The sequence below is a fragment of the Glycine soja genome, chromosome 4, assembly GCF_004193775.1.
Source record: "Glycine soja cultivar W05 chromosome 4, ASM419377v2, whole genome shotgun sequence".
NCBI classification, from domain to species: Eukaryota; Viridiplantae; Streptophyta; class Magnoliopsida; order Fabales; family Fabaceae; genus Glycine; species Glycine soja.
Genome location: NC_041005.1, coordinates 16,260,421 through 16,271,899, shown reverse-complemented (window position 1 = coordinate 16,271,899; position 11,479 = coordinate 16,260,421). Strand labels below are relative to the sequence as shown.

At 34.3% G+C, this 11,479-nt stretch overlaps 1 protein-coding gene across 2 annotated transcripts; it reads left to right on the top strand.

The window, feature by feature from the left end:
- Positions 1–5,457: 5,457 nt before the first annotated feature.
- Positions 5,458–9,811, top strand: LOC114409440 (cysteine-rich receptor-like protein kinase 10). 2 transcript variants are annotated; one of them, XM_028372905.1, is made up of 7 exons: positions 5,458–6,430; positions 7,273–7,392; positions 7,483–7,652; positions 7,742–7,952; positions 8,169–8,406; positions 8,612–8,762; positions 9,140–9,811. In XM_028372905.1, the coding sequence occupies exons 1-7, from the start codon at positions 5,623–5,625 to the stop codon at positions 9,446–9,448; spliced, it is 2,007 nt and encodes a 668-aa protein (XP_028228706.1). In that variant the 5' UTR covers positions 5,458–5,622; the 3' UTR covers positions 9,449–9,811. The 2 variants fall into 2 exon arrangements, with proteins under 2 accessions (XP_028228706.1, XP_028228705.1); XM_028372904.1 differs by having other exon boundaries at positions 5,460–6,430; positions 7,474–7,652.
- Positions 9,812–11,479: the final 1,668 nt, after the last annotated feature.

The window sequence follows — 11,479 nt, the reverse complement described above, 5'->3', positions numbered from 1 at the left end:
GAGTGGATTTTGCTTCCTGCACCCTCTTTTTTTCTACCTGCGTACCTCCTAAATCTTAAATATTTCCAAATGCCCTTCCCTTGTTATAACTTCCTTTCTACATTCTTTCTCCTGTCTCCTTCGTTGATGCACTATTGAGGTATAGCCGTGCAGAAGGTGTGAATTGCATATATTTTACGACAAAGTGGATTTTTATTTTTGTCCAATCCGCATACATTTATAGATAGTTGAATCCGTAAGATACAAATACAAATTTTCCTTTCAGAAAAACATTTCTGGAATTATGTTAACATAATTTTAGAAATGTATTTCCAGAATTGTGCTAACATTTTTTTTTGAAAGGTGAATTGTGCTAACATAATTTTAGAAATACATTTCCCAAAAAATAACATGCATTTCTTGAATTATGCTAGCGTAATTCTAGAAATACATTTTCCAAAAGTTTTTTTTTTATCCCTCAACTGCCACCTGCGGCACCAAAACGGTGATGTATGGGTTGCTAGTGATGATCCTTCGGTGGTGGAAAGTCAAAGGCACTTACAAACAACAATGGAGGGGCAAGAGTGGATTGGGAAAAGAGCATGGGGTTCTAGGGCGGTGCTAGGGTTGTGGGGGTGCCTGACGAGGGTGAGGGCATTTTTGTTCGTTTGGGTCTTTTTGCTTTCCTATGGGGTGAATGAAAATAAAATAAGGGGTGCAGGAAGTAGCTAGTTTGTGATTAAGTCAACAAATTTTTTAGAATAGTCTTCTGAGTAGAAATATAAAGTATGACTAAAAACATTAAACACTAAAGCCTCTAAAATAATATAATGAAGAGTTAATTTTCATGAACTATGAATATAAAGTTTTGTACACAGTTAACCCTGATAAAAATTATCTTAAATTTTTTAAAAATGAATTATTATAAAAGTCAATAAACTTAACAAGTATAAAAATTGTGATTGAATGATATTGTAATTTTTTTTAACTTATCAACATATTTAAATTAAATTTTAATGAAAAATCATTATTATGAGATTCAGTTTCTATTTCATATCATTTATTCAAATGGTCATTCAGGCGCCACAAATGGAGGCATAATATATATATTAGGAATCAATCAGTTGATAGGGTGCTTAGAAAAGGTAAGGGAACTTCCTGCAATATGAGGTTAGGAAGGGAAACCTCTAGAAGCAAAGAGGGGAAATATAATTTAAGGGTGAATTTTCCTATCCTTATTCCATGATCATTCATGCTTATATAGGCAGTACAGTCCATTGCATTTAGACAAAACGACATAGTGCTCCTAACAACACCACTCACTAATGGACACTTATACTACAGAATAATTCCCCCAATAAAAGAATTAGTGATTCCCTCTTAACAGAATACACGATCTCATCATTACAAGGGATTCTGATTCCTAACAGCCTAATGGACATAGTCCTCCCACCCTTGAGGCTTCTTACCCATTCGCTTGGGCCTGTGGCCACAATCACTCTGGTGCAAATTGCTATCACCCCTTGGCCCTTGGAAAAACACCTTGTCCTCAAGGTGATAAGTATCTTCCAGCTCAATCCAGTCTTCCCAAGTAGAGTTCTCTGGTTGCAATCCAAGCCACTGAACCAGGACCAACTTTCGGGGCGAGGTGGATGAGTCCCACTTACTATCCAATACTACAAGTGGTTGTATAATGGGTTTTTCTTCTAATGACACAGGTGGAAAGTGGTTCTCTGAGTGAATTGGCCCGAAGTGTGGCTTCAACAATGAGCAGTGAAATACAAGATGTATTTTGGAAGATTCGAGTAGCACCAGTTTGTAAGCTACTGGTCCCACTCTCTCAACAATTTTGTAGGGCCAAAAATATCTTTTTCCCTGTTTATGATGCTTGTGGCCTGAAACAGATGATTGTTGATAAGGTCTTAACTTCACATAGACCCAATTGCCCACGGTGAATGTGACATCCTTATGGTGAGCATCAACAATTTTCTTCATACTAGCTTGAGCGTGCTCTAATTCCTTACGAAGAAACCTGAAAGTTTCTTGTCGTGAGACCTGCATAAAATCGACAACATCCACAAGGGAGGACCCATGCATGTAATTAGGAACAATTGGTGGGGGTTTACCATAAGTGACCTTGTAAGGTGTCAGCTTAGTTAAGGAATGGTGGTGGTATTATAACATTATCCGACAAGACTAAGGAACTTTCCCCATTGAGAGGGTTGATTGTGCACAAAAGCTCTCAAGTATTGTTCCAGTATTCTGTTCAAGACCTCTGTCTGGCCATCACTCTGTGGATGATAGGCTATACTCATGTGGAATCGAGTGTTGTTAATTTTAAAGAGTTCTTGCTAGAAGCGACTCATGAAGATAGGGTCTCTATCTGAGATTAAACTCCTAGGGAAGCCATGGAGCTTACACACCATGTCGATGAATAGATGTGAAACATGATGAGCAGTGAAGTGTGTGGGTAACATACCAAAATGTGCACCTTTCGAGAAGCGGTCTACTACTGCGAGAATGACCGTAGCACCCTGATACATCGGTAATCTTGTAACAAAATCCAAAGCTAGGTCTTCCCATGGTATGAACGGAGGGAAAATAGGTTGGAGTAACCCAGGTGGTTTTTGTGGCACGTATTTATTGTGCAGGCAGTCAGAGCAAGACCTGATGTAGAATTGAACATCTTTGCGCATTTCTGGCCAAACAAAACTCTGTTGCAGGCGACTAAGGGTTTTGGCCAATCCAGTGTGACCTCCCAAAGGGGACTTATGAAATTCTTCCAATAATAGAGGAATGAACGAGTTACCTTTATTCACCCATATGCGTCTTTTGTGCAAGAGCAGGTCCCCATTTATATGAAAATCAGGGTGTCCTTGCGGGTTGTCGCGAGCAGCCTGACACAGAGCTAAAAACTCAGTGGAATGATTCAGTTCCTTGTTCAGATCATTAAGGAACTGAAAGTGGGGTATTGAAGGAATCCAATTGGCCTCTGAAAGCTGCTCATTAGTTTGCGACAGAGCATCTGCAACAACATTGCTTTAGCCTGATTTATATTGTATGGTGTAGTCATATTTGAGGAGTTTGGCTAGATAATAGTGTTGCTCTGGTGTCTGGATCGCCTGAGTCATCAACTCTCGCAAGCTCTTATGGTTTGTGAGGATTATGAAAGGATGATCGTTATGAGTACGCAAAGCAGTCTTGTGTATGTCTGTTGGTGCCATTTGAATTTGATGGAAACCCTGTGCGAGGTCCATTTTGGAGAACCAGGTGGCGTGATGGAGGTCGTCCAAGAGGTCGTCGATGGTGGGAATTAGGAATCTATCTTTAATAGTGACGGTGTTGAGTGCATGATAGTCCACATAGAAATGCCATGTTCCATCCTTCTTCTTGACTAAGAGCACGAGGAAAGAATACGGGCTGCGACTCTGCCTTATATGGTTACGAAGGAGCATCTCTTCAACTTGGGTTTCAATTTCGTGCTTCTGAAAATAAGAATACTTATTGGGTTTAACGTGAACTGGTCAAGAATTAGGTAAGAGGTGAATTTGGTGGTCGTGGAGTCTCGGGGGAGGCAGGGAAATGGGCTATTGGAATAGGGCTGAATAGGACTGAAGGGGGTTCTGGAGGGCTTGTGGTATGGTATCTTTTCCTGCAGTGGAGGTCAAAGGAGGATGCACTGAATGCAGACCTTCCTACAATCCCTTTAATTTGGATTCGACAGAGCACTAATAACTTTACAAAGTTTTCCGAATTAGGAGAAGGTGGATTTGGACCTGTTTACAAGGTGTCATTGAAATTTTGATGTCCATGCAAACTATGTACAATTTTGCTTTGACTCTTAGTTGCCATACTTATTATTTATCCTTTTCTTTCAGGGTACTTTAGAAGATGGAACAGAAATTGCTGTCAAAAGACTCTCTAAAACATAAATGGATGACGAATATATTTGTAATTCTTTTGTACCACGAATATAAATTGGTAACATCGGCTGACATAGATGAGCTTTTATTTATTTATTTATTACTATTATTATGAGAGTGTACACTCACATGTATGGTTAACTAAACAAATGGACTCAACAATTAACAAAGTATTTCAATTATATAATATAATACATGCTCATTTATTTAATTGATAATTAGGTAAACAATTATTGATTAATCTAATAAGTTGACAATTATTTAAATAAATTTAATGTTATAACTAAGCAGGAGCTGACAATTAATCACAATGAATCCATGTATTATAATTAACCATTAAGTTGAGAATTAATTGTTAACTTTAAACTAAATAGCTGAACTTATTTACCATTCTAATTATACTAATGACAAAATATACATAAAATGTTGAATATTTAAATTTTGAGAAATGAGTATAATACATCTTTAAACCTAAGCAAATTGATAATATAAAATAATAACAATATTAGTAAGGAATTATAATAATTGTGAAATCAATTTTATTTTCTTCTTATAGTTGAGATCAAAGCAGTATACCCTTAATTTACACATATGTATTTATTGTGAAGTAGAAATAAAAAATTGTAAAATAAGAAATATCATAACTATTTTATTAAGATAAAAAATTATTATATTTTTTATTTTTAAATAAAAACTTTAAAGATAGATAAAAAGAAATCGAGGTAGTATAAATACTTAAGGAACTGTCTCTAAGTTTTGTCCTCTTTTTAACTTCCTTTAAATTCTTAAGTTAGAAATTTTATGGCACCCCATAGAGAAAGAAAAAATGAGGGATTTAATCTTCGACTCCCTTAAACTCAATTCCTGCCTCGGTCACTGCAGAAATTTGATTAGCTAAAAAAAGCAATTAAAAAAACTAATATCACACACATAATAAAAAATTCAAAATAGAGAAATTAAAAATGCAATTAAACACATATTTTCCTTTAATCTTTTTAATAAACTATACTCAAGGAGACTTTTCCAACACGTATTTAATTATGGTATGCGGTTAATTAAGGAAGAAAACTTACCAGCAAGTTTGACCCATAATTGGATTGAAGCTGAGATTGAGACACCTTTATTTATTTTTCCTTGATCATAGCCAAGTATACTTTCTCCCTTATTTGTCTTCTTTTAATGTCGCAGTCAGTATGTAGTGCCAATCCAACCATAAAAAATTAAAATAAATTAAAGAATATTAGTAAGCGTTTGGATCATTATCCATATCCATATATTTCAAACGTTCGATTGTATAATGCCATATGTGAAGTTAACATAAACTCAATTATTATCAAGGGAAATGGAGGCTCCAAAATGGTTTTACTTTTCTTAGATGTACCAATGTTGACCACACTTTATACTTCAAATATTTCAACATATTCAATACCACAACAACCTTATACTATTGATTTTCCAATGTGAGAAATTTCTATCCTACCTGGCCCAGCCCCACCTACACGCTTCCTAATATATGAACGGAGCTATTTCATAGTGAACAATGTTAATAAATAAATTAACATTGTGAACGGTCAAAAGATTTATGCTACAAGCTGCCACTTTAGCAGGATCTCAGAACATTAAAATGTGCATGGTACATCAATGTCAAAACATTAGACAAATTGATCATATATTACTTTGAAATCTGGGGCCTCAAACGCACTAGCCTCACATAAATTATATGTTGATCATACACAGCGGTGATTGCAGCAAAAGAAGAATGGTTTATCAATGGTTTTTTATTATCAAATTCATGTGCCTTCTTTGCTTTGTTGCTGGTCAGAACAGTAGCAATACACAACCACTTGATTATAGATATGCTTGTTTGGACCAAACTTCTGTTCCTCCTTCTACTACATACCAAACCAATCTCGACGATTTGATCTCTTCCCTCTCATCTGATTCTGCTACCAGCAATGGTTTTGGGAATGGAACTTCAGGTATTGATGAAAACATGGTTTATGGACTCTATCTTTGTCGTGGCGATGTGAACACCAGCCTTTGCCACTCATGTGTTCAAAACTCTAGCATATTGCTCAAGCAGCACTGCCCCAACACTGCCTCAGCTATTTTGTGGTACCCCTTTTGTCTTCTGAGGTACTCAAACCAGAATTTCTTTGGCAACCTCACCTTAACGCCTAGGATTCCGATGTTTGACGCCACGCAAAATTTTACTAGTGCTGGAGAGTTTGACAGTGATGCCAGGGTTTTGATGAATGGTTTAATACAAATGGGGTCAGAGGAACCCTTGATGTTTGGGACACATATGTTCAATATAAATGGCACTCAAAGAAGGTATGGTTGGGTACAGTGCAGCAGAGATATTACAACTGAGGAATGCAGAACATGTTTGAGCAATATGCTTGAAGATGTTGAGAATTGCTGTGAGGAGAAGAAGGTGTGGCGTGTCTTTTCTCCAAGTTGTATTGTGATGTATGAAACTCAGCCATTTTTTTTGAATGGAACTTCTGAGCCAACGCCTCAGCAAGGTATGAGTTTAATTCTTTCATTTATGACTTTCAGGTTTCAGCTAATTCTGATACTTTTGTACCATTCATCTAGTGCCAAGTTGCTATGATTTATAAGATGGTACTAGTGAAAATTCATATCCCTAAAATTGGAATTGATGTTTACACTAAGTATCCTGTCAATTTGCTTTAACATGATGTTTACACCAGTAGAAGTTGTACTTCAACATCTTTTCTTTAAAATTATCCTGTCACAGAGGCATCATAATCAGTATTCAAAGATGAAATTATGCTAACCATTCATCTAGTGCCAATTTTATATGATTTGAAATAAGATACAGAGTGAAAATTCATCCCTAAACTTTGAATGGATGTTTAAGAATAATTTTAACATCTGTTCTTGAAGACATTTTTCAAAATCCCCTCCTGCACCCACTTAGCGACAATGTGTTACTCTGATCTTGAAAGTTTTCATCTACACAAATTAGTACTTTAAGGTATGAAATTATTTACATGTTGACAACTTGCTAGTGTAGACATGTTATCAAGTTGACTACTAGGAACAAATTTGTATAGGTATAGTAACAGAAGTTACTGCTTTTAAGGAGCAAATTTTACATAAACTCTTATATTTTTGGCTATAAAGTGGTCTAAGGTCAAGGGACTTGGTGCCACTTGAGCTAATACTCTTCCGGAAGCATGATTTAGAGATGTACTTGTTTGTATATATTTTAATCTAAGTATAAAATAAAGCCAAAGCTCCTTAAAGTTTTATTTACAAGGCCTAAAACAACAAATATTTCCACTTCTCTCAAACATTTTTCACAAATGCAACATATTGTTTTGTCTTGGTAATGATGCAGACGAAGATGGGGATAACAGAAGGTGGTTGATTATAGTAATCATTTCTGTATCTGGAGTTGTGGTAGTAGCTCTATTGTCTATCAGCACATACTACTTCTGGTGTTTGAAATGGAAAAAAGGTAAGCATTAACTCTTAGATGTTCTTTGAGCTGAGGCTATCTATCAGTTCCTGTTTATGTTTGATAACTTCATCTTTGTAGACAAACAAGCTATTCAAGAGGATGGACTAAATTCAATGTTTTCTCAAGATCAAACGGACAAGGAGGAGAGTATGAATGCTGACCTTCCTATGATGCCTCTGAGTACTATTCTAAAAAGTACAAATAATTTTTCTGATGAGCATAAACTAGGGAAAGGTGGATTTGGCCCTGTCTATAAGGTATAAAATTAGGATATAAGACATGATATTTATTTGTTTGATTTCTCCCCTTGCAACATTCTGACTTAGAGACTTGAAAAATGTTTTAGGGAGTTTTACCAGATGGAAGGCAAATTGCTGTTAAAAGGCTTTCAAAAACTTCTGTTCAAGGTGTGGAGGAATTCAAAAATGAAGTAATATTGATAGCAAAATTACAGCATCGCAACCTTGTGAGACTGTTGGCTTGCTGCATTGAGCAAAATGAAAAGCTTCTTGTCTATGAATTCATGCCAAATTCAAGCCTTGATTTCCACTTATTTGGTATGACTCCAATGCAATGAACCTGTTGTTTGTTATTATATTTCTCATCATTGTAAGAAATCAACCATTTGATGGAATATCTATAAATATACACACATGCACACACAATTGCTACCTAGGTCATATTTTCTATGGATTTAGTCATATTTCTTAGAATTACATGTTTTTGAATATATTATATTTCTAATAATTGCATTGCTTTGTATTTATTGTCAGATATGGAGAAGGGTGAACATCTGGAATGGAAAAACCGATTAAACATTATTAATGGGATTGCTAAAGGGCTTCTATATCTACATGAAGACTCTAGGCTAAGGGTTATTCACAGAGACCTGAAAGCTAGTAACATTCTATTAGATCATGAAATGAATCCAAAAATTTCAGACTTTGGATTGGCAAGAACATTTGGAGGAGACCAGAAGCAGGCAAATACAATTAGAGTTGTGGGAACTTAGTAAGTATAAACTATTTTGCTTTCTTTTACTTGTACAAAAACATTGCATACCAAGCCAAATTCTTCACATGAATTACATGAGTATGCAACTGTGTATTGCCACAGAGAATCACATTTTATATATTTTCAACCTGATTTATTAATTTAATGAATTAACATGCAATACGTGATTGATAAAATTTGCTGCTACATTGATTTTGAGCAGTGGATACATGGCTCCTGAGTATGCTATGGAAGGCTTGTTTTCAGTAAAGTCAGATGTTTTCAGCTTTGGTGTTCTTTTGTTAGAGATCATCAGTGGAAAAAGGAGTAGTAAATTCTATCTGTCAGACCAAGGCCAAAGCCTTCTCATATATGTAAGTTTCCTAATTTATTTATAGGCTTAAATATGTTTAAGTTCCTTACAAATATAGCAATTTTGATTTTATGTTCCTGCAAAATATAGCAGTTTTTGGTTTTAGTTCCGGCAAATAGAACAATTTTTGTTTTTAGTACTTGCTTTTGCTTCTATGTTCCAGCAAAATTTTGTGTTTTGGTTTTTAGTCCTTACCGTCACAGCAGGGACCAAAACACGTGACGACAAATATTACAAGGATCAAAAGCAGAAAAGAAATTAGAATGCTTGAAAACAAAAATTGCTATATATGCAGGGACGTAAAACATATTTAACCTTATGTTAATATTCATTTTCTTCAATTGCTTTTAACTAAATCATATATATTTACTATTATAGGCATGGAACCTCTGGTGTGAGAGGAAAGGTTTGGAATTGATGGATCCAATAATAGAAAAGTCATGCGTACGTAGTGAAGTTCTGAAGTGTATGCACATTGGACTATTGTGTGTACAAGAAGATGCAGCAGATAGACCAAAAATGTCAAGTGTTGTTCATATGCTTGCAAGTGACACAGTGAGTCTTTCCGTCCCCACACGCCCTGCATTTTCTGTTGGAAGAGCTGTCACTGAACGCGAGTGTTCATCAAACACTTCTATGCATTACTCTGTCAATGAAGCAACAGTCTCTGAAGTGATACCAAGGTGACAAATAGAACTGGACATGCTTTTCTTCTTAGCTTTTGTAGGATGCAGGAATTCTGTGTATAAGTTACCTAAAGACAGAAGATTAACATATTTTTAGGAAGATGAAATAATTTTTTGGTGTATAAAAATGATCGAGTTTCGGAAAGTATACTTTGGCTTAATTGTATTTATTATCATGGGTGATGTTCTGTTTTTTTTTTTTTTTTTTATGGTAATCACCTTAACCAAGGTCTTTAGCTTTAGTTTTTGGTGAGACTATGAGGTATTCCGATCTTGTAAGCTTTGGTACTTTAGATTGACTATGAGATTAATCTTTATTCCCTCTCCACGAATGATGATGGGTCATGTACTCATTATTTGAACATCAAGTTGTCTTCAGATAGAGCAATCGATCTCTCCCATCTGTCTCTTCCATAGGAATGGATTCTCTGCAATGACATTATCACTATATGAGATCCTAGTCCTTCAATGAATTTTATCAATGTAATATATTTCTACAATAAAGGTGAGATTTAGTAAAATAAACAGAGGTTTTAACACAACTATCTCAAGTTTTTTTTTTTTTTCATGAGAATTCATTTCCCTCTTCCCTGCCTTTTAAATAACTAACATAAATGTTGAATAGGAGTTACAAGCTTTACTTCATGAGAGGGTTCATTCACCTCTACGATGCCTTTTTTTTTCATGAGATGATTCATTTTCCTCTTCCATGCAATTTGTGATGATTTTTGTTTAACTTGTGACCGTTTTTAATCCTAAATTTATTACTACCACAAATTATTATATGTAAGTTTAGATTTACTAAAATATTATTTGGGACCAAAATTTTACATATTTTAATTTTATTAGGACAAAAAAAAATTCTATAGGAACAAAATTAATTTTTTTTTCTATTTTATAAAGAATAAAACATATTTTAACCTATTATTTATAATACCTATATTGGGTATCCATGAATAGTTTTCCTATTTTTTATGGCTTAGAGGTCAACATGAGAGAGGGTGTAGTATTGTATTGTTTTGGTCAAAGCAATGCTTCTTTTAATATATTTTTTTTTTGCCTCTTCAAAAAACTATCTAGATGTCGTCTTGATGATTTGTTCTTCCTAATGTTAGGACATATATTCCATGAGTGATTCTAAATATGACTGAATCTCACGTAGGTAAAATATATTTTCTTAAAACGTCTAAACATATGATAAATATTATTTTTTTCCCTTTGCTCGATCAGTTTATTTTGCTTCATTTTCAGCGACAGTTAGTATATTGGCCTTTTTTTTTTATCATTAATCATTGATCCTTACGTCCAATTAAAATTGATGTCGTGTTTTTTTTTTTACTAAGAATTAATGTCGTGTTAAAGCATGGAATGTTTTTTGAAAACAAAGGATTAAATTGAGTACGAAAATGACAATATTTAAACATTTTGAAAATAAAGGACTAAATTGGATTTTATTAAAATATTGATTAAATTAAACAGAATAAATAAATAGAATAATCAAATTAATAATTTAGCCAAAAATCAAATATACTTTATATGTAACATGAAAATATCCAGACACAGCTTTCTTAACATGAAGTTAAATTACTATTATGATTTATTTATTTATTTATTACTTGTATTCATATTGGTAAGAGAGATACATTAGAAATTTACAAACGCCTATGCGAGCTAATTGAGAATGCTAAGGACTAATGACTATAATGAGTCACTTGAGAGCTTGACGTTCTGTAAGCACTAAGCAGAAGGCCCCACCTTAATTAATAATCACTAGCTATTTTCTTCTCTTATGCTCTTTTTTTGGTGAATATTTTCTTCTCTTGTGTGATCTTATCCAATAATAGAATATTCCATTCCGTAACCACTAATAACCAGATAGACGTACAAAAAATTAAAAACCAGGCAGTAAATATCATAATGTAAATAATTTTTAATTTGGACTACTACATTGAGGTACGTTGTTCCTGGTCCCCCAAAGGTATTGATGACACTTAATTTTTATCCAGATTATGACAAATGCTTTGGAAAGAAA

What these genes read in the sequence shown, in the direction of transcription:
- LOC114409440 (XM_028372904.1), top strand. Translation starts at nt 5,623, where the DNA reads ATGTTGATCATACACAGCGGTGATTGCAGCAAAAGAAGAATGGTTTAT. An exon ending in TGAGCCAACGCCTCAGCAAG is followed by an intron (nt 6,431 to 7,272) that starts GTATGAGTTTAA and finishes GTAATGATGCAG; the next exon opens with ACGAAGATGGGGATAACAGA. An exon ending in GATTTGGCCCTGTCTATAAG is followed by an intron (nt 7,653 to 7,741) that starts GTATAAAATTAG and finishes AAAATGTTTTAG; the next exon opens with GGAGTTTTACCAGATGGAAG.